Source organism: Eptatretus burgeri, chromosome 17 (genome assembly GCF_056783735.1).
Source record: "Eptatretus burgeri isolate ZD-2024b chromosome 17, Ebu_testis_v1, whole genome shotgun sequence".
NCBI lineage: Eukaryota > Metazoa > Chordata > Myxini > Myxiniformes > Myxinidae > Eptatretus > Eptatretus burgeri.
This window is the reverse complement of record NC_140977.1, coordinates 46,049,401-46,073,551: the sequence shown is the minus strand read 5'-3', so window position 1 is coordinate 46,073,551 and position 24,151 is coordinate 46,049,401. Positions and strand designations below refer to the sequence as shown.

The window sequence follows — 24,151 nt, the reverse complement described above, 5'->3', positions numbered from 1 at the left end:
GAATTTCCACGTCAGTGAAAACAAAACAAAATCCAGATGTCTTATGAATGACTCATGGTGGGAATAATCTTCCTTCCTTTATAATGCGGTACTTCTCCACTCCAGTGTAGTTGACTTATTCACTTCCCTTGTTTACAAGTGGTCATTCTTGATGACTGCCGGCCTTACCCTTCGCCTGCACTGATAACGTAAAATTGTTGATAAAATTGACTTTGGGATTCATCTTGCGCATCTTCAGATAAGATGAAGCAGTGAAGGCATCATCTCAAATGGAACACCAGTATCGGGTTTTTTTTGCCAGTGCGAGCATCTCACGTGTCATGCTCTCGTATCAAAGGAAAACCAACGTGTGACTTCTTAACGGAGTGAACATTTTCAAGTCTCTTTTGATAACAACTTACGATATAGTCTCTTTTTTTGACAAACATCACATATTTGAATGGCCTCCAACACAACAAACTCCTTAACTGCCATTTCCAAATAACCTGTCGAATAATGAAGACCAGCTTCATTGAATGTTCACAGCATCTTGCTCTGCTCTGTGCATCATGCAAATAAACAAATCGACAAAGAAAAATATTACTTTTTGAAACGTAAATGATACTTTGCACATCTTTTTTTTCCACTCCTTTTAGTAGTGCGTCCTATAAGGAGAAAGCCACATATTGTTTCGGAACTAGATAGCCTGAACACCTTTGGTGTGGCATGATGCCATCAGAAGAGTTGGCTGACATGATGGCCTCGGCCATTGAGGTAGGTACACTCACCTCTAAGATGTCTCGGCTGGGTTCAAATCCCGACCCAGCTATAAACTGTCATCCCGGCGTTTCATCAATGTGCGTGCTCTGTCCCTCCGATAGACGTTAAAAGGGCATCCCATCTGCTTGCATTCGATGGTGGTCATCGAAGATCCCATCCTTCCTGAAGAGTAGGCGAGCTATCGCTGGCACCCTGGCCAAATTACAAATTCCTATCCTAACCAGCAGAGGGCATTGCGTTGGAGGCACAAGCCACTCCCTTAGTCAATGATGCAAAACCACAGCCTTGTGCTGCATACGAACGAAGAAGAAGAATCAAAACAGTGCACTACTTCACAAACAGGTGGATGAACCTCTCACTCGGGATGTCCGTTTAACACCGTAATGCAATTTCAACGCAAAGTTGTGACGAGTGGTTTTGCAAATGATGCGTTCACACGGCCTTTTTTGCTACATGAGTCATTTCGTGTTTCTTCAGAGAAGAGGGATACGTGAGATACGTTTCCCACATACAGAACACGTGTGCGATTTCTCGCTCGTGTGAATCGTCACGTGTATCTTAAGGTCCGAAGGGAAACGGAAAGCTTTTTGACAAAAAGGGCACTTGAATGGATTGTCATTCTTGTAAATCTTCAAGGCCCTCTTGTACAAGATCCGTTTGTACAAATGTTGGGTTTTGCCCGTGTGGATTTGTTGGTGCTTTTTTCGAGCGGGTGATGTTCCAAACACTTTTTGACGGGCGTCGATGTCGAACAGCTTCTCATTTGCATAACCCCTCGATTGACTTTTACAATCCCTTGTGTTTTTGCAACTTAAAGGACATTTGTTCTCTTGAAAATATTCTTGTTCATTCATCTTAATTCTTCTCCCTTTTAAAGTCACATTGTCGGAGGGAGACCGAGAACATCTCAAATCAAAGTTTTCAGCCAGCTCCATTGATCGTTCTATAATGTAAATACGTAAAGGAAGAAAGAGAACCATTAGTTTTTTGTTTTTTTTAAAGTGTGCAACAATTCACATACAATCCCACTATCTAATCAATAAATGTCATTTTTTGTCTGTGTGTGTGTGTGTGTGTGTGTGTGTGTGTGTGTGTGTGTGTGTGTGTGTGTGTGTGTGTGTGTGTGTGTGTGTGTGTGTGTGTCAGTGTTAGAATCTCTGAACTCTGAACTCGAGAATCTCTGAACCGAGCCGAATTTCAAAAATTTAAACTGGAATTGAGCTTAACCGCAGTTCCAACTGCTAAAAATAAAAAATATTAAAAAAGTCTTCGTTTGTCCAATTCGGACATTGTTTGATACTCTGGGCATCTCCGTTTGTCTCTGGATCGTGCTTCGTATGACCCAGCCAGCCATTCTTTATGAACCGTTTTGTTGGAGTGCTTGCTTGAGTGCTTAATATTGGTGGGCAGAATCTATTCCAAAGTACTGTAATCAATTACAACCATGATTCCAAACACGATTCCAACCAATCAAGAAGTGAACTGAAATCGACGTCGATTCCGAGTTATTCCTACTTCAGAGAAAGGAGCGTTTTTTTCAGGGAAATTGTTTTTCCTTCCTGTTGGGCATGTTCTGGTTACACGTGGCCTGGTAATGTATTAATTGAAAAGGAACACGCCCTTGGGGCATCCCATTTGAAATATAGCAGCAAAAGCAAATCACTTGCAAACTAAACACGCCCCTTTTTGAATGAATAGCATGGCATTTGGAGTTGGCCGGTGAAGTGTGCCGATTGCTTTGCTCGCTGTCGGGTAGGCAATAAATCGACTGATAAAGTTTTGACAACACGTCGTTCAAAATGTCCAGAAGTGCAGTTTGGAACTATTTCGGGAAGGTTAAAGAAGACAGTTCGAAAGCTGCATGCTCACTTTGTTCAATAGACCTTGCTCATCACTGTAATACGTCCAATATGTGAAAACCAAACACCAGAGAGAGTACCTATTAGTGACAGTTGACAATGCGATTAAAAAAAAAAATCCAAAGTCTGCAACAGCAACAAGTTCACTTTCGCAATCGACGATTGAAAGCACTTTCACCCTGGTAACAACCCGGTACGCTGCTTTCCCCCTTAACCCTGCCCACCCTTCCTCATTCCCCTATCTATCTATCTATCTCTCTCTCTCTCTCTCTCTCTCTCTCTCTCTCTCTCTCTCTCTCTCTCTCTCTCTCTCTCTCTCTCTCTCTCTCTCTCTCTCTCTCTCTCTCTCTCTCTCTCTCTCTCTCTCTCTCTTTCAGTATTTTCATCAGCTAAATGACGGGTGGTATTTGCTGGCATATAATGTGTTAGTTACGTAAAGGTCTACTATTTTTTGGGGTGGGAGGGGGGGGTGGGAGGAGGGATTGACAAATTGACCATGTGCCTTTTACACAGGTGAGCCTTATACATGGGGATATATGGTGATTTAGCAACCTTATGTACGCACATTTCATGAATGTTAGGAATGTATAGAGAAGCAAAAATGCTTGTGGCCACACTATTTTACTTGTTCTTGAGGGGGTAAAGAAGTTGGGGGGGAGGCATGTGGGGGGAGGGGAGAGTAGGGATCGGGACCCATTGAAGGGAAATTTGATCCAATGACCATAGCATGGAACGTATGTGTTCATTGTGAGATCATAACTGGACCAGAATATTGACAATCAAAATGGAAATCAACCCTCCAAACAACACTTGTGCAACCTCTCGAACACCAACCCTTTGCAAAAATAATATCACCAAAAATTGTTATAAAGTTAAAAAGAAAATGGCATTGTACTAACACAATAAGATTTCACAATGGGAGAGTTAGGGAAATAAAGTGAGCGTTTTGTCACAGTGCTCATTTAGAAGAAAAAAAAAACAGAACGACAAAAATTCCATGCTGTGCTCACCATCTCCAGAATGAAAAACTTCAAACAATTCTTCTTTCATGCAAATGCTGTTTGAGGCCAGAGGAGCATAGTAACGGAGACATTTCGCCTCCACAGGACCCGTTCCATCTGTCGTGGGTAATACAAAGTCAGCATGACATGGTAATACTTGACCTGAATGCAGGTTGGTGGCTGGGAGGTACCGAGTAAAACCATTACAATTTGGTTCTGCAATCTGGTGGGTTAACTTGGAGAGAATTTGAGCCATCGTTTTACATGATGTGTCCTCAGCCCATCAGTCCTATTTGGCTCATGAAGGGCTACGGGTGCGTCACACCTGACAGCGGTTCCAATCCTGTCCAGGTGAAGACACCAGGTCATTGAACCACATTTTCAATGGGGAGCCATGCACAAGTAAAAAGAGATCATAAATTGTTTTATTGACAATGAAAGCAAGGGTTGGGGGAAGAAACTTTTCAGTTCATTCATTCATTTTTGTGCTGCCCCTGCTGCCATTTGTATTGTTTCCAAGAATGATGTTGGGCCGATGCTGCTACTCCCCCCCACCCCCACCCCCCAGTTGGTTATGGCAGGAATTCGTAATTTGTTTTGGGTGCCGGCGACAATCGCCATATCATGATATCTTTACTGTCCATCAACAACCAATGCCCATAGACGGGTCCCTCGGTTATTATCATCCAATGGACGACACTCTCATAAATTTACAAAATACCTGGGCGCAAAATACCTGAGCGCAAAATACCTGAGTTATAGGCTATAGTCACTTCGGGAATCAAAACTAGATCACACAGCTCAAAGGCACATGCATGATCTCTGCTCTATCCTAACAAACACCTTGATTTGTGGCTTTAATACAAATCAGGCCAGCCCACGGCCAAATCTTCACCATTGTACTTACTATCCAATATAATGGAGGTTTGGTGCAATGTAAGAGTAGTCTTTTCCACCTAAGAATCCAATGAAGGCTTTCTTTTCTCTTAAAGCAACTTTTTTTTTGGATACCTTGTCGAGGCTCGTGTGAGAGCTAACACAACGCACAGCAAGGGAGGCATGAGACAAGAGGGGCTGGAGTGGGAAGGACAAACAGTGGGGAACAGAGACATTAGATCTGTGGAAGGGAGAGGGATGAGGCGGGGAACATGGGGAATACAAGATGGACATTACAGGGACTTTCAGGAAGGAAAGCAGGGAATTTGAAGGAGGTGGGCTTGGGTGGATTATCGGGGGTAGAAAAGATCGTGGATTTGGATGGGGGATGATAAGAGGTGGTGGTGAACAGCTGCTTTGAAGGCCTGGAGGGAAGATTGGGATTGAATTGAGTGAGGAAGTTTATTCCAAAGGCAGGAAAAAAGAGGAATGAAAGAGTGAAGATGAGCAGTGATTTGTGTTTTTGGTAGTTTTACCAGAAGGGGGTTGTTGGCGGACCTTGAGCGCCCTGCGGAAATGTGGTGGGGACAAATCGCAGAGAGAGAGAGAGAGCAGTTCGGGGGGGGGGGGAGGCTGGAGAGAATACGGGAGAAGACAGAAAGACCACCGACCAGCCTGCGGTGAGAGAGTGAGAGGCTCAAAGACAGCCTCATTGCGGGAGATGCCAATGATCCGAAATGCCTTGGTTTCCACAGCGTGAAGCCGAGAAAGGTGGGAGGCAGGAGCACCAGCCAAGAGGGGAGAGCAGTACTCCATCAGGCTGTGGACGAAAGCTTTGTAAGTGGTCAGGAGCTCAGGTGGGCCGAGGAAAGACTTTGCACGATGGAGGATTCCCAGTCGCCGACTGGCTTTGGAGGCAAGGTTTGAAATGTGGCTCTCCCAGAAAAGGTCATGGCAGATAGTGAGACCCAGAAGCTTGAAAGAAAGGACTTCTTCTAGAGGATTGTTGAGAAAGTGGATGGAGGGGTTTCTAAACGGTCCTCTCGGAGAGATATAGTGAGAGTGTGAGATTTGTCCGGATTGAAAGACATGGTTCTACGTGTTGGACCAATTTGTGATTTTACCCAGATCTGCAGTGAGCGAAGAAGCTGCTGTTTGCCGGTCTGAGGGATGACCGATGGTACGGCAGAGGGTGGAGTCATCAGCAAAGAGATATAGAGAATTTTCCAGAGAGTCAGAGAGATCATTGATGAAAACCAGAAAAAGAACAGGGCCCAAAACGCTACCTTGAGGAACTCCAGCCTGGACAGGAAGAGGGGATTAAAGAACTCCATTTTAGGGCCACACGTTGACTGCGACAGGAGAGGAAGTCTGTGAGCCATGAGTGGATATGGCCTTGGAAACCATAGGAAAAGAGTTTGGTGAGCAGGGCAGGGTGCCAGACCATGTCAAAAACACGTGATATGTCCAGGGATACGGCTCGGATTTCATGTCTGGCATCGAGGACCTCCATCCATTCTTGGGAGAGCAGAAGCAGCATATCCAGGGTAGAGTGACCTGGTCTGAAACCAAATTGATGATCGGAAATCAAGCCATTGGAGAAGAGGAAGGATTTCATGTCTGAAGCGATGATGGATTCCATAACGTTACTGATGATTGGGAGAAGGCTGCTTGGTCTGTCGTTGCAGGGATCTGTTTTTGCACCTTTTTTATACAGGGCAGTAATATTTGCTGATTTCCAATCAGATGGCAGATGATGACCTTGAGCAAGTGAGAGGGTGAATAGAACAGAGAGAGAGAGAGAGAGAGAGAGAGAGAGAGAGAGAGAGAGAGAGAGAGAGAGAGAGAGAGAGAGAGAGAGAGAGAGAGAGAGAGAGAGAGAGAGAGAGAGAGAGAGAGAGAGAGAGAGAGAGAGAGAGAGAGAGAGAGAGAGAGAGAGAGAGAGAGAGAGAGAGAGAGAGAGAGAGAGAGAGAGAGAGAGAGAGAGAGAGAGAGAGAGAGAGAGAGAGAGAGAGAGAGAGAGAGAGAGAGAGAGAGAGAGAGAGAGAGAGAGAGAGAGAGAGAGAGAGAGAGAGAGAGAGAGAGAGAGAAAGAGCAGAAGAGCAGGTTTTTAGGACACGTGGGCTGATGCCGTCTGGACCGGTTGCAGAATCTGAGTCGAGGTTTGACAGCAAGCTCTCCACCTTGACAGGAGAAAAGGACACAGAGTCCAGGGACAGGTGGGTGCGACTGGGTAAGGTGGGGAGAGAAAGTGATGGGTTTTGGACACAAGATTTAGCTGCAAACACCGAGTTTAGGCATTCAGCCTCTTCACGTGCGGTATCAGCAGTGCGGCCATTTGAGGTAAGGGAGGGGATGGAGGGGGGACATACAGCAGAAACAGATTTGATTGGATGCCACCAGTATTTTGAGTAGGGAGAAAGGTTTGAAAGTTCAGACTTGAGCTTAGAAAGATGTTGTTTTCTGGCTCTCCTGAGGGTAGATACACACTTGTTCCAAGCTTTATGGAAGGAACTGAGATTACCCTCAGTTGGGTTTGCTTTCCATGAGGCAAAGGCAAGTTGTTTCAGGACAACTGCCTCACCACAAGCTTCAGTGAACCAAGGGCGGGAGGAAGGGTAGGACAACTGAAGACGAGAGGGGATAAATCTGTGCATGAGGGAGAGCAAATTTCTTTGAAAGAATTCCCAGGATGAGTTGATGTTGGAGAAAGTAGCGATTGGAGACCAGTCTATAAGTTTGATGGCTGCTTGGAGACCCTGCCAGTCGGCTTGAGTGAAATGCCAGGCTCGACGGTGGTGAGGTGGTTTTTTTTCTTAAGATCTATATTCAGGCTATGCGTTTCCCATATTCATCCACTTATGACAATATTCCTCACAAATATTCCAGTTAACCCTCCCCTATCCCACATCTTTCCAAGTTTCCAGTTTTTCCTTCCTGAGAGTATGCAGTTGTGTCCACCTTGTCCACCCCTCACCCTCATTATTCGCCACATCCATTATTTCTCAAAGTCTTGTCCCTCATCCCTGCTATTGGTGTGTTTTTCCCACCTCTCTTTATACTGTTGCTTTTGTTCTGTATCATCCTGATCCATTCTATGTTTTATTCTCCTCTCCAAGCCTCAACATTGTACACAAAAAAAAAACCAGCAAACGATTCAGGGATGGCAACCACATGTGAAGTGGTCACGATGGAGGTTCTCCCAGACAGATAATTATAATTTCTTGTCATACCTTCTAGTTAACACCTTTCTCTGGTACAGAATGCTCTGGAAATGAGCAAGGAGACTGTTCCCCTACAATTTAGTCTGTCGACGACGTACGTGGTGATGTAAACAGATGCATACGTGGGCAAATCTCACAACAGCAGAAGGATTTTCGATATCGATTTGCAGGGTAGAGTTTCATGTGTTAAATATACAAGTTGAGATTTCATAGAACACCTTGCATCATGTAGTCTTGAGAAAAAGGACATGACACTTTTTTGAACTTCAACATTAGGCTTAGGCTAGTCTCTGCATTGGAGAATCGATTCCGATTCTCGGATGTCATCTCGATTCCGTTAAGAATCAATTCCAGTTGTGTGCCCGTTATGTTGCATAGTGTGTGTTTGCGTAACGTATGTATAATTATCATTCACCATGCTATGATAATTTGCGCAACCATTAAGTTACAACAAATAATTTCAAAGAGTAGAAGGTATTAAGTTTAAGAAGGCACCGATAATTTATCGATTACGGTTCGAAGGGGAATTTCTTTGAAGACTGTGTTGATTGAGAATATAATTTTGCTTGTCTATCATTTTCACACATCTCTGCAATTGTTAAGACGTTGACAAGATTGTTCCTCCGTGGAAAAGCTGCTAACTTCACAGGTTTTCAAAATTATTTCAAGATCGTCTTTGTTGCATAGATATTGACCGCCACGATTATGATGGCCAACATCAATTTCGGAATAGACTTGAACTGCACTCAGTGGAGTGCATACCTCAGCCAGGCTGAACAGAGTACATTTTGCATCCCACTGATAGGCCGGATCTGCATTCGCACCTTAACCAGAATTATTCTTGTCACCAACTCAAATCATCCACCAAGTTTGTCATAATCATACTATATATCGTTTTTGGCCCCGTCTCTCAATGCTGAAGAATCACTTAAAGAAATTTTTTTAACATTCTCGTATCCGGATCTTCACCAAAGTCGAATCAATTCGTCCTTGTCACACACCCAATCTGTCCACCAAATTTCGGCCAAGTCCGTGCACAACTTTTTGAGGTATCTGCTCACAAACAGCGGGACAGAAGTGAAGTACTGGTGTGGCGGAGGTAAAAATTGATTTTGATAAACCAAAGTTGGCCATTGTTGCTGAAAATCAGAATCTGAATTGCTTATTAACGCACACTTGCACAATCATCATCATACAATAATTTAACATATTTCTTGAAAATTTCTGAGTCAGCTGAAAAGCGACACAGATTGAAAAGTCCACCATCAATTCGCACACAAAGAAGATTTGAGTGTATACTGTGCATTGTATTGAAGTCTGTTGGTGATGTGTTATTGTATTATGCATGTGCAATGTTGCAGGAAGTGTGTGTGTGTGTGTGTGTGTGTGTGTGTGTGTGTGTGTGTGTGTGTGTGTGTGTGTGTGTGTGTGTGTGTGTGTGTGTGTGTGTGTGTGTGTGTGTGTGTGTGTGTGTGTGTGTGTGTGTGTGTGTGTGTCAATATAGGTCGTGGTGGAGAGGGTTCCTCAATTGATCAGATGATCACACATGGTTTACAAAACAATGCAAGTACTGAAGTGTTCATTTATTAACAAAGTGATACATTTTGAGTTAAGTGGAGTTTCAACATATTTTTGTGTTATATCTGTTGTAAGTTTGGAGAACTTTCAGTCTGAAGAAAAGAGAATAAAATTTTGATTTCCCTTCACTGTTCGTTGGCATTGTTTATTACAACCTCATCAAAAGAAACTTTTCTCGGTTAAAATCTGACAGAACAAGTACTACGAGGAATAATACATGAGAAAGAGGGGGGGTGGAGGAGGAGAAAGGAAGGGAGGGAGAAAGAGAGAAAGAGAGAGACAGAGCGAGAGAGAGAGAGAGCGAGACAGAGCAAGAGAGAGAGCGAGAGCGAGAGCGAGAGCGAGAGCGAGAGCGAGAGCGAGAGCGAGAGCGAGAGCGAGAGCGAGAGCGCGAGAGAGAGAGAGAGAGAGAGAGAGAGAGAGAGAGAGAGAGAGAGAGAGAGAGAGAGAGAGAGAGAGCGAGACAGAGCGAGAGAGAGAGAGAGCGAGACAGAGCGAGAGAGAGAGAGAGCGAGAGCGAGAGCGAGAGCGAGAGAGATATTTAGAGGCAAAGGCGGATAGCACGTGATACACAAAACTCCACATCTGTAGGCGTCATCAGCCCAGATCAAGGAACCAATCCTAATCCCACCCTCCCCCTGTGATTGATCATCAAGTGATGATTTACTAATTTAGCTGCAAAATTATTCCTGAGTCAATCCCTTTTATGTTCTATTCTATCTGTCCCTTATTTGTGTTTATGGCCTCCCACCTCTGGCGTTTATCTATTTAGATTATATCCCTTCAGGCCTTCTTTATTATTTAGATGGTGAAATCATGAACCTATTCAGTGAAATGAAGCAGTAAAGTGTTCTTTTTTTCTTCTTTTTTTTTTTCCTTTTTTGTATTCAACAAATGAAACTTTGACACTGAGGTGAACTTGTCAACTCACGCTGAGTCAACGCGTGATTGCATAAAGCAGTATAATGACAAAGTGAACCAGAACGGCACTCGTATGCCTGGTGTTGGCTTAATGGTTAGGATGGTGGGTTTGGGATCCTAGGCTCCAGAGTTCAAATCCTGCTCAGCTGTTGAATACCAGGTGGGATTAACTCGACCTGTCATCCTTCCGAGGTCGGCAAAATGAGTGCCAACATGCTGGTATACTGTGTCGGAGTGGCGACCCGTCCAGGAATGTGCCCAATAGCCAAGGAGACTGCTTAGGCAGCACCAACGCTCTGCACAGAGTATGGTCCCAATGGATGGATGGAACAGCACTCGTTAGAGCGGTAAGGCTTATATACCAACGCCAAGTTGAACAATTTACGTTTTGTATCCCACCGAAAGATCTGATTCTGGACCTCAACCAAAATCTCATCGGCCTATACTTCTCACCGACCCAACTCATCCACCATGTTTGTCATATCCTGTCCACAACTTTTTGAGACACCCTGCTAAAAGATAGACAAACAGACAGAGGTGAAAACATAACCTCCATCCACCATCTGTTGCAGAGGTAATAAAGGGAAATAACATAAGCATAGCATAAAATTTATGTTCTGAGTAAATAAAATCAGTAGCATGACCTGAAAAACCTGAAATAATGTTCCACTGTTGCAATTGTTTATTGTTACGCAGTTTTCATTCTTTTGTTTAACAGGTGTTCGCCAGATCGGAATCACTAGACATTTGTTCTTCATTATTTTTACAGCGATGAATAATGATTTCATGATTCTCCTCATGTTATCATGGTTTTAAGTTGTCATGAAGAAATGTCAGCATCCCAATGTTTTTCGGTGTCATCAGTGTGCGCTTCGCATTTACGATGTTTCCGGAGACGCTGAATAAACGTTCTGCAGGGACACTGATGGCAGGCGTACACAAGTACTTTTTAGCCATTGCGGCGAGTGTCGGATACTTTGCTTCCTTGGAACTCCACCACTTCAATGGACAACAATCTGCGCCCAATCTCGCCTCCGCTAGATATCGATCAATCTCATCCTCTGCCTCTCGTTCTGGTGGTGGGTGGTGCAAGTCTTCCTCCCCAACGTCTCCCAATGCTTCGTTGATGAGGGCTGCTAAGCTCTTCTTCTTTTTGGGAGGTTCTGAAGTCAATTCCCCCAGACTGTCTTCAGTAAATTCTCGTTTGTCAGCTTGGCGCCTCTGTTCGATGATGGTTGTGGCTTCCCTCATCACCACGGCTTTCACTCTCATTTTCTCTGTTTCTGAGAGAAAGGGAAGGCGTTTATACCTCCCGTCCAGAAAATCAGCAGTTAGTAAATATTGCCTTGTTCCAAAGTCACTGTAGTAGGTGCCAAGCTTTGATGCCATCTCCAGCTTTACCTGCCTTATCTCTGGCAAATCATTTTCTGACTCGGCGAAGATGCCCTCCAGATAGCACATGGTCGGCAAAATCCCTGATATGGTAACTGAGGTCTCACTAGAGAAAGACTCCGTAATGTCTCTCACAGGTTCCAACACCTCCACTATTTTTTCAGCAATCGAAACTTCACGATCTGAGAGGTCTAACTCCTTCCTCTTCATCTCGATTAGGAGGTTGGAAATTGGCTGCTGTTGTTCCAGGATACGCTTAAGCATATCGTGCGTAGAACTCCATCTGGTGTCTAGGTCCTGGATAAGGTTGTGTACTGGGAAGTCGATGATGTGGTGATGAGCCGCGAGAGTGTATTTAGCTTTTGCCGAATGGCGAGCAAACTCAACAAGCTTTGAACATCGAGCAAGGGTGGTTTTAATCCCCCCTGAATTCAGGCCAACTTTCACCATCAGATTCAATGTGTGGCCGAAACAAGTAATGTGAGGGAATCCTAAGCCCTCACGCACCGCCTCGGTTATATTTGTCGCATTATCAGTGACCACGGCACTTAGCTTATCTTTCAAGTTCCAGTCTTCCAGTATTTCGTGCATAGCACTGGCAATGTGTTCATAGTCATGTGGTGGGGGCAGTTCAGCGTTCTCAAGTGTGAAATGGCCGATTGACCAATCTCTGTTGACGAAGTGCGCTGTGACACCGATGTAATTGTCAGATGCACGACTGGTCCACATGTCAGTTGTGAGCGCTACATACGATGCTTCTTGCAGCTGAGGTACAACACTTTCCTCCTTCACATTGTTGTACAGCTGAGGGATTATGACAGATGAGAACGATTTCCTTGAAGGCAAAGTGTAGCGCTGGTCAAAGATTTTCAGCATGTTGCGGAATCCCTCCTCTTCCACTGTGTATATTGGTCGCATGCCTTTGACGATGAATCTGGCAACAGCGGTCGTAAGCTCCTTGTGCCGAGCAGAACCAGCAGCATAAGGGGTCGCAGATTGGAAATGAGTCTAAATAAGATGAAGAGGAAAAAACAGGATAGACTCAATTCATAATCATGAGGTTAAGTAATTTCAGACACAACATTCGAATGTCTGCGTTGACACTTGACATCATTACATTATTACTTTAGTTGAGATTGAGACTTGTGCTGTGAGACATAAGAAAAACTACAATGTTAAAAAAGCAAATCATTACGAATAACTCGATACGATTTCAGCAAAAATTGTTGAGCACTATTCCCATTTGCATTAATATAAAAAATAATTTGAGCAATAGGTTTGGGGGGAGTTGGAGTAGCTTACCAGTAGTGACTGTTGAGCAGGCTTGCGTGCTCCTGAATAATTGCAGGTGGATGGCCATTCCCGATTTGCCGATGACGACAACTGGTCTCGGTCACGTTTAGCATGACCTTCCATTCCACGAGCTTCCCTTGGATGGAATGATTTTAGATGCTTGTGCATCACAGAGGTACTCGACATGTAAGACAACTTCTTACTGCAGAGCACGCATCGAACTTGCTTCGGATTTAAAAACTCGCTCGGTTTCTCTGGATTTTTTTCAAATCCGTAGAAGCTCCAGATCATACTCGACGATGTACCAGCTTTTCGTAGCAGATTTTGCTTTCCGAGGAGGTCCTCCATGTCGATTCCTAGTCGTTTTGTCATGCAGAGAAAACGATTGAGTATATAAATGTATATATATATATATATATATATATATATATATATATATATATATATATATATATATATCATAGGCGAATGCCATCTGTCTGTCTGTCTGTCCCAACCTGATGCACGAAAATGATCCTGGGAGAGATAAAATTATTATGTCGACTTTTTGTTATATCATCTCAAATGGAAGTTTTCAAGTAAATCCAAGCTTCTGGAAAAATTGTAATATTTTTTCAGACCAAAACAAAAATAAATTGAATCCAGGCAGTGTATAAGGAAACAAACCGCTGCCTCGATCGCTCCCAAAAGGCGTTTTATTTTTATTTGCTGTTCAGAAATATGATTTTGGAATGTCACACTACTCTATACAGTACATATATAATAGGCGAATGCTGTGTGTCAGATCTCACAAATCAGATCTCAGAAGGAGAAGTCAGACTCACATGCACACACTTCATGATTGATTACATGTCCACTCATTCTCAACACAACTTGAAAACAAACAAGATGCAGAAAAACGGACTTGTCTTTATCTGTTTGGTAAATAATATGACAGGAGAGGCTTCCTTACTATAATTCACGGACCAGTGTTTGTGTTTGTTTGTCGCACTACTCCTCCTAAAGTTCTGGGCTGATTACATCCAGACATGCTACATAGGATTAGCGTAACCCCAATTAATGTACAAGGGTCTTTTTATCTTTGCCGGTGGTTTTGGGATGATGGGAGAATACGCAAATTCTCGATGTAAATGCGTATCGTGTAGCACCGTCTCCAGATGGGGGGAGGGTATCACACGTCTCCACCCTTTACAGTACAGTATTCCTGTCCCCACGTTTTCCAGTGCAGTGAGGTGTTTTGAATCATAAGCAGTAGGTATGTTTTTGCTTCATGCACATAACCCAGGTTTGTTTTTTTGCCTATACAGAGCTACCAGTTGCCTATACACCGCCCAAATAAAGGTATGTGTCAGAAGAATGTGTTGCATACTTCGAACAAGATCGCCAGTACGCTGGGTACTCTGCTAGTTAGATATAATTTGCTGAACCAAAGAGCCGATTCTCAATGGACATAGTGAGACAACGCATAGTATGAATCACATTCGGAGAATTGGAACCGCTACAGGTAGGTAATCAACTCCATAGAATTTGGGATTCTGTTCCCGGTTCTGAAAGAGGGAATCCATTCTTCCGCCAAAGCCTATTGGACATGGAAAAAAAGAAGAAGGAGGAGAAGAAGAAGCTCGAGGTTTTCCCATCCTGAGAGTGCAAGTGGCAAATTTGATTGGTTGAGACGGTGTACAATTTTATCAAAGTACTGCTAAACTGTAGGTTTTTGGAAGTGCAAAGGAGGCAATTTGTGTTCTACAGTGTCAAAATATATAGTTCAATTGAAATAAAATCAAAGTTTGAAAGGTTTCAGAAAAAAAACAACAAAAAACAAACAAGCAAACAAAAAAAACATTTAATCGGAAGTTTACCGTCATTGATGCAGCGCCTTGTACACCACCTTATTTCTTTATGACGTCCTTAAAAACAACAAGTTTCCTGTTTGGAATGTTGTTCAATTTTTTTTTGACAGACAGACAGATTTTTTTTTAATCTCACACTGCTTATGTGCGACAGGACAGAAAAAAATCTAAAGTATGCCAAATACCAGAGCTAAAGAACAGCTAAACTGTAGATTTGTGTTGCGATTCATATTCTACAGTGTTCATAAGAGAAAGTTCAATTGAAATGAAATAGTTCCTCGATCAGACAGACAGACAGAGTGAACCAATTACTTAACCCCACTTCACGCCATGCGTACGGGGTAGGGATACAATCATTGTAGTACGGCATGCACAAGTGCATTCAAAGGAGTGACGTGGAGCAAAGACAAGCGACTTCGTTAATTTAGAAACATAAATAAATTGTACTTTAATGATACAAATCTAATAATCCAATTATTGGAATTCTGCACTTGCCTTGAGAGGAACAACCATCCAAAGGTTCCGGTTTCACCTTCACGTCTCCATTTAAATCTTGGACAACATCAATCGAGTCTGAACAACAAAAACTCAACAAATGAACCCCATCAGGTCATTCCCATCATCCAGCATCGTTATCTTCAACTTGTACATTGTTATTATAGATTGTTACCTTGTGAGGGAAAAACACTTGTAGGTTCAGGTTCAGGTTCCACCTTCACCACCACTACAGGATCTGCAGAGAAGCAAAAACATGTTATAAACAAAGATCAGAATGACATCAACAAAGAACAACCATTCGACCAGAACATCTTGAACACTTGTGAAGCACAAAAGTCTTTTTCCAGATATTTAATGACATCCACACGACACAGGCCTGTCGCAGCTAAGTGGGAGCCACTTCGTTCCAAAACTGACCAAAAATTATCAAAAATGAACTTCATGAAATTATCAAATCATTAATTATTCCATAAACTGGAGCATATATGGAACACAAGGCAAAAAACAGTTTATCAATTCAGACAAACACAACTCAGGAAAGGAACCAGACTGATAAACATTTCAACAAGCCGGGAGGCAGACATGGGTAGTCGCCTACCCAATAGAACCTGACGAGATGGGCCCGTTCGATGGGGAATGACCTGAGGATTAAGCACAAGAAAATTCATGATTCTAGCTTCAAGGGTTAATGCTGCAGATTGTTTTTTTCATTAAAATACCCCCACATTTAGAGGTTTTTCGGCCATTGCTAGGCAACGGAGGGGTCCATAGCAACGGTTCTTTCTCACACATAACTAGGATATACCATGAACCTACCATACCAGTTTCATGTATATCTGACTCATAGTCTCTGAGATATAACGAACTTCGTTTTTTTATTGTTTTCGACCAGGGTTCATTCAAAGTCTATCTTCTCCGACAGTTTTCATAGGATCCGGCTGGAAATTTTTGACAATATGGCTGAATGTACTGCCCACAGTCGCTGGTGGCCCGATTTTTGATTTTCTAAAAAATAAATTTTTTATGATTTTTCAAAAATTTCAAAGTCCCTTTGCTAAGCATCGGTGGTGTCCATAGCAACGGTTCTCATTTGCACACAACTAGGTCATGGTATGAACGTACCAACCAAGTTTCATCGAAATCACCATTGTATTAACTGAAATCGCCATTTTAAATACTGATAATAAGGGTAGAACGAATCTCAAAAATTTAGTTTTTTTTTTTTGACTAGATCGACTACCCAATATCATGGAAACTTACTATAACAATCCGGTCCACTTGTTAGGCCAGGATGTCGCAACACGATAGTATCAAATTTTGGCAAATTTTCATATTTCTCGATGGACGTGAATAAAATATTAAATTTTCTTCCCTCCAAATGGTTGTCAGATAAATATTTGAGCATTATTGCTCATAGACTTGTGAAGTCAGTCTGATTCATCTATTTTAATGTCCAAATACTTAAAACATTCACTCATCTCAATATTTCAGTAATAATTCCAGAATTCGGTAATCGTCGCGTAATGGCGGACAAGAAAAAAAAATCTCCCTTTAATTGTTGAGGGAGATTGAGGCAAACCTGTATTTTTCCTGCAAATTGGTCATGACAGAAATGTATCATTTGGGGTAAGAGATTTCAAATTCAATGATTCGGGTAAAATTGTATTGTGTATAATATTGATCGTCGCGTAATGGCGGACAAATTTGAAATTTTGAAACGCGTGGTCAGTGAGCGGTATTTAATCAAAATATGTCTATAATGTTTGTAAAATTAGATAATATGATTATCGTTGGTAAAATGAGCCTCATCTCAGCCACTTTCAGCACACTTCGCAGAAGAGCACAGGCACTTTTATTTTTTTTAAATCCCTGAATAGGCTTTCAAAGTGAAACTAGGATAAATTTCACTCCATCACATGCCGCTCAATTTTTGATCGATTTCCAAACTGTAACTTGTGTTCCGGAAAGGAAAGTTTACTCTTTCTGTTGAAATAAACTTTTCAAAACCAAGTTCCAATGACGAATATCAGGTAAATTAAACAACATCTGAAAATCTAAAAATGAAACTGGAAATATGACTGCTTTTTCAGCTAATAGCATTTAACGTACACGAATCTTAGGATCCTGACATCTGACGGTCATTAAAGTATACATTTATTTTAATAGATTTTTCAATGCTCTAACTGACTGTGAGGGTTTCAAGAAGGCTAGTTCACTCATATTTGTGTTTATTTACCGTTATTTAAATACAAGCATTGGAACAGGGTGGCTCCCACTGAGCTGCGACAGGCCCACATCATGACACCTACAAACTGACACTTATATTTTCCATCTATTTGAATGAAAGCAGACCTGGCTAGTGCTGAATTATATAAATCAATTCAACGGCTCCTCCACCAAAACTACCGGATCTAACCTCCTCACTTTCGCTTAGAAATCAATGTAAAAAATATCAATGATGACCCACTTTCGCCGTTGTCTTGTTATGTCCCCAGTCACTGCAGACAGAACCTGATCCACAATAATTCGTCATAAACTCACCGAGATATCCGGCTGGCGGTGACATCCCCGTACCGGGTTCCAGGTCCGTCCCGTCCCCTCCATCACGAAGGTTCTGAACGTCCAGTATCCTGAACCCGCAGATCCCAGCAGCTCCTCCTGGTCCCTCCATCGGAGTTCGATGAGCTCGGATTGTGGATGCAGCTCGGGGGGTCTCGGTTCATGACCCTCAGCACGGAGCTCGCAGGGCTCCCTCTCAACGTTCTTCTCTCACAAACATTAAGTGACACGAACTTTCCGTTATTTCCTCGACGTCGCCATTTAGGAAGTGGAAAGCAAAAGAAGTTATGTTCCCCGACAAGAAAGACTTCCTGGGTTAAATAACTTCTCTTATTGTAAACTTCCATTTTCGATGAGGCGTTTGAAAGGGCCAGCGGGAGGTTTCCCAAGTTCAGCTAATTTGGCAAATACAATACACCCCTGTGCCTCTCAACGTACGATCGAAAGTTTGACGCGAGACGAGATTCGTCCCATCAAAGCCTGCGCCATTGTTACCAATTCATGGTCGTTTGGCCGTGCTCAATCCTTTTTTTTTTCATGCAGAGTCAGATTGTGAAGCAAGGAAGCAGCAGCAGGTAGTCACAACTACTTTTTAAGTAGTCTGGTGTAACTTGGCCGGGGTTTGAACCACCGTGCTCCTTTATTTATTTATTTTTAAGCGATGCAGCCGCTTCAATGTTTGGTGCGTCCTTCCATCCAACCATCCGTCCGTCAAAAAATGAAGAAGAAGAAGAACCTCTCTGACCTTCCGTGCCGTTATGGCACGTGACTGTTACACACACACACACACACACACACACACACACACACACACACACACACACACACACACACACACACACACGCACACACACACACACGCACACACGCACACACGCACACACGCACACACAAACACGCACACACACACAAACACACGCACACACACAAGCACCCACACGCAAACACACACACACACACACACACACACACACACACACACACACACACACACACACACACACACACACACACACACACACACACACCCGCTGCAAGAAGTACAACATGACCTTCAATACTGATAACTCCATCGATCTCCTTGGTTACTCCATCAACAATGGCTCTATGACACCTGACCCTGAATGGCTTCGGCCCCTTCAGGAATTCAGGAGCTGCCCCTACCGCATGATCTGCCATATCTACGTCAGGTAGTAGGTATGTTCTCTTCTTATTCACAATGGAATTTCAAGTTATCTGAGAAGATCCATCCACTTGTACAAAGTAAAAGCTTTCCACTAGCAGCTGCTGCTACTGAAGCCTTTAAAACTCTCAAAAGAGACACATCTGTTGAGTCGGCAGTAGATAATGGCGATAGATGATGATGCTCCTTTCATACTAGAGACTGATGCATCTGATCATGCCATCGAGGCCACACTGAATCAGTCAGGTCGAATCAGTCACCATTATTCCGGAAAATCTTTCAAAATCAGAGTAGCACCACTCTTCTGCGGAAAAAGAAGCATACGCCATTGTCGAAGCTTTGCGAAAATGGAGGCACCACCTTTTGGGGCGTCATTTTTCAGCTGATCACAGACCAAAAGTCTGTTGCCTTCATGTTCAATAACTAAGAGGACAGCAAAATAAAGAATGAAAAGATCACGAGGTGGAGCATTGAACTTTCACGCTGCAGCTACGATATCGTGTATCGGCCGGGAAAGGACAATGTTGCTGCAGATACACCCTTAGGTGTCTACTGCTCCGCAGCTAACCATGTAGTGACCAGTGACTCTCTATACGAGCACCACGGCTCACTATGCCACCCAGGTATTACGAGAATGGCACATTTTGTGTGATGTCGCAACCTTCCCCACTCACTGGATGACATTAACTAGATGAGCACTTCTTGCCCAGTATGCACTAAACTCAAGCCAATAGTCTTTAAACCCCCACCAGGTGAATTGATGAAAGCAACGCAGCTTTTTGAGAGGCTCAAGGTTGATTTTAAGGGACCGCTTACCACCAGTCAACCAAAACTAATACCTGCTTACCATTGGCGACGAGTTCTCAAGGTTCCCTTTTGTTTTCCCTTGTGCCGACCTCAGCACCTCCATGCTTATCAAGTACTTTTGCCAACTGTTCTCAATCTTTGGCATGTGTGCATACATGCACTGTGATCGTGGCTCTTCATTCATATCCAGCGATCTCAGAGGTTTCCTTCATGGACACGGTATCGCCACCAGCCATACTACGTCCTATAATCCACAGGGGAATGGCCAGATTATCTGGAAGGCTGTAATCCTTACTCTTAAGTCCAGAGACCTTTCTACTTCCCAGTGGGAATCTGTTCGCCCTCACGTCCTTCACTCTGTGCGATCCCTCCTGTCTACTGCGACCAATGCGACCCCTCACGAGAGGATGTTCGGGTTTCAGCATCGGTCTTCCAATGGTCATGCCATTCCTTCCTGGATCGCATTTTCCCGCAACGTCTTTCTGAAGAGACAGGTGTGCCAAACAAAGCGTGACCCTTTTGTCGAGTTGATCTACTGGAGGTGAACCCCGAGTACGCCCATGTTCGACTTTCCCTCACGGTAGGAAGATCACAGTGTCCATACAGCACCTGGCACATCGAGGTGATTTTCTGGGTCCTGACGAAGCAGGTAACACAACTCCTCCAGAACACACGGACTCTGGACTAACTTCGAGCGAGGGAATACCCACGGATAACTTTTGTTTCCTTTGTTTCAGCACTGATTTGTTCAGTTGAATGAAGCCATGCTTTGAGGCTTTACTTATTTCAGCTCCCAAGGTGAACCTTCAGCTCCCAAGGTGAACCTTCAGCTTTGTGCTGCCCCCTCTCCAGGCAGGATTGGGGGGGGGGCACTATTAACTTTCCAAAATGTATCTTGTGTAATAGTATGAATAAAATTTGTCACAGATTTATTTCACATGAAAAAAGCAAATCCGATGCCGATTGTGTATGTTCTCATTGTTCTACACTTTTCGCAGGATGTGCACATGAATAAACGAGCTTCATAATGAGTAATATGGATCACGTGATGTCAAACTACGTGTTCCTGTAACAAAGTTGATCATGAGAATTTAGAATTCCACTTTCCAGGCTTTGAGTTTTATCTAAATGTATAAATATTTGGTTCCTTCAGGTTCAGGTGAATGTTCTGTTAACAAGGTGGATAGCCCAACAAGTGTTTGTCGCAACGCTGAGGAACCAATGGATGTTTTGATCAAGTTTAGCTTGGAAAAGCTTCGCTCACCATTGGCCACAGAAACAGAGAAGGAGGGTGAGGAGGATGCTGAGAGGAAGAGGAGCGAGAATTGCTTTGCAATACATGTGTCCCCTACCGATGCGATATTTTATAAGTTTAAAAAGACCACAACTGTGAAAAATTGATGAAACGTCCTGAAACTCGAACTTGCGTTCAGTAACCAGAGGCAGCATCAGTCATTGCCCCCCCCCACCCTGCCCCCCGATGCAAAACGCAATAGTGGCCAAGTGGGGGCCCCTATGAGCCTTGTCAATCGATCACACGAAAATACACATTTTGTTGTCCGTCCGTCCGTCCGACGTTGATGTATTCGGTCGTTACTTTTACAATCTCAACCAATTAAACTTGCCAAGGGGACTACGGGTCATAAGGCAAAGGTTGTAGTGACTTCATCCCCCCCCCCCTTCACCAGCAATTCCGAAGATATGGCGACACAAATGATAATTATCTTTGTAAATGTGTACCGTGCAGCGCCACTCCCGGTGGTGGTGGGAGAGGGTGTAACAAATGACTTTCAGAACCCTCAATTATATAACGACTCACGAGTAAGAGGATTCCATCGGAATATATTTGGAAATGAACAGGATAGAACATCATAAATATATGTGAAAAAAATTAAGACCCTCTCGAGAGCAGGTGCGAGCTGCTCCTATGGTTGGCAGCGAGTGCCCCGGAAGCAGTGGGGGGAAAGAGAGTGGCACTTGTATATGTGGAAGAATTGCGTTGCTCAGCTGGTGGGTCACCCAGATAGCTCAGATGGCAGAGCACGAGTATGGTTTGTCAGAGGACCTTGGTTTGATTCCTGGCCTGGGCCTGTAATTTTTCCACAGATATTTATGATATAAATTATATGAACATTACAGTATTGCAAAATAATAAAAACAATAACGTGATCCCCCCCCCCCCCGGCCACCCCTGTAGATAAATTTCAAATTATTTTATGTGATTAGAATAACGGTAACCTCCTCATCTCACCACCAGCCGTAAAGACAAACTCACGAAATAAAGCTGATCCATGGCCCATGGGGAGTGGTTCCATAACCAATCAGCCTTCTATCACATGCCTCACCAGCCGTTCCCATCAGCAGATCCGGGGGGGGGGCACCTGGTGCATGCCTCCCCTAAACCCCTCCCTTCTCATCAAAGGTGACAGTGTTTCACATGTAATGAGGTGTTTATAACTGATGATGTGTTCTCGGAATGTGGGAAAGGAAACTGTCTCGTGCAGTGGATTTTTCGAAAAATTTACACGGTAAAGCCAATGTATAACAAGAAAAAGAGCAATCGGAGATTGCAAACCCTCGCGAGGACTTCTTTTGAGTGGTGTATTTTTAATCGGTTTTAGGGTAAATCCAATATGGCTGCCAAACCATGTGACCTATGATGTCATATGTGTGAACCTTTTGTACCTCATGGAGAGGCGGTCATACGTTTAAAGTTTTGCCTCGATCTGTTCAGCCACTTCAGAGATTTTTGAAGGTTTTTAAAAAAAACAAAACAATATGGCTGCCAAATCACATGACTGATGATGGCATAAAAAATTTCTGTGGACCGTTTTATCCCTAGATGACCCTCAAAAATTTTCATACCGATTGGATGTGCCATTCTACATTTGTAATTATGACGTCACAACGAGGGCACCTATGATGTCATAAAAATCACACTCGTTCCCCATGAGGAGTACTTGCTATGTGCCAAGTTTCAATTTTTTCCTTGGTGCGGTTTCTGAGATACAGAGGTCCAAAGTTTTTCCGTTTTTCCAATATGGCGACCACACCAGGTGACATATTACGTCATAATTATCATTAAAACATTCTACATGAGTAGTCGCACCAATGGCGAAAATTTTGTCCCAATCCGTCAAGCGGTTGCAGAGAAAAACACGAAAGTTCTGTGCGGACAGACAGACAGAGAGACAGACAAACAAACAAACGGCCCAAATGCAATACCCTCTCTGAATCCTTCGGAAAGGGTAACAAGGTCGGTAAGTCTACATCATATTACATTGTGTTACTAATATTACATCAACAATTTAACTCCATACAGCAAAACTCCTTTAACTCCATTCAGCAAAATTACTAAAACCAGGAGGAGTATGACATTTAAATATTTTTCTCCTTGTTCCGCTTGCTGTCTCCACTAATACTAACTTATTCTTCTTCTTTCGGCTGCTCCCGTTAGGGGTCGCCACAGCGGATCATCCGTATGATCCGCATAGTGATTTGGCACATGTTTTACGCCGGATGCCCTTCCTGACGCAACCCTGGTCGCCTCTTACGACACAGGGATGTCTCCACTAATACTAACCTCACCCATTAATTTTGTAACAGTCCTGTTTAGTTAAAAATCAGGGGAAAACTTCTTAAATCAATTCATTACATCATAGTGCTTCCTTTCCTTGAGATGGAGCATTCCTTTTATGCAGTGTTTATCACCCTTCACAAGTTGATATGTTTTGTTGGCAAAGTGATACCCCACCCTCGGGGGCCCCCCGTCTCGAAAGATTGTGAACCACGATCGGTCGTGTGGGGGCCCCTCGTCATCTCGGGTCCCCATGCGGTTGCATGGGTTGCATGCCACTAAACCCCCTCTGTCTGTAACCGATTATAATAAAGCCATGTACGAAGTTTCATTTGAATAGGTTATAGGGTCTGGGGAAAAAAAAACAAGCTCAAATGAGCTAAGATCCTCGTCCTCTTAATGATGACGTCATAAAAACGAATATGACATCATTGTGATGTATCAAGTTTGCAATAAATTATTATCCGTGCTAATGCCCGGCTTGATTCCCGCAAACAAAATTCAAACAGCTTGCCGAGTTTCAGAGATAATGATATAGGCGATTTCCATTAGCGGCGATATTATGACATCAACTTTTTTCTAGGAAGAATTTCCAAAATCGGAGATGGTTACTGCCTGCGCGTGGGCTTTCTGCATATACATGGCAAGTTTTACGAAGATCCGATGAAAACTCTGGGTTGTGAAACAAAAAATGACAAAAAAGAGGAATGACGTCATAAAATTGATATGACGTCATAGTGATGTATCATATGTGTGGGAATTCATCTCTGCTTA

The 24,151-nt window shown here is 43.2% G+C and overlaps 1 protein-coding gene across 1 annotated transcript in view; it reads right to left on the bottom strand.

Moving 5' to 3' along the window:
• The window catches only part of LOC147009967 (uncharacterized), a 60,623-nt gene extending 42,398 nt beyond the window's left edge, over positions 1–18,225 (bottom strand). Inside the window, 4 exon segments of the mRNA XM_085863226.1 lie at positions 3,629–3,736; positions 15,249–15,326; positions 15,424–15,486; positions 17,793–18,225. Coding sequence (XP_085719352.1) covers positions 3,629–3,736; positions 15,249–15,326; positions 15,424–15,486; positions 17,793–17,922 — 379 coding nt within the window. The 5' untranslated portion in view covers positions 17,923–18,225.
• Between the last annotated feature and the right edge of the window lie 5,926 nt (positions 18,226–24,151).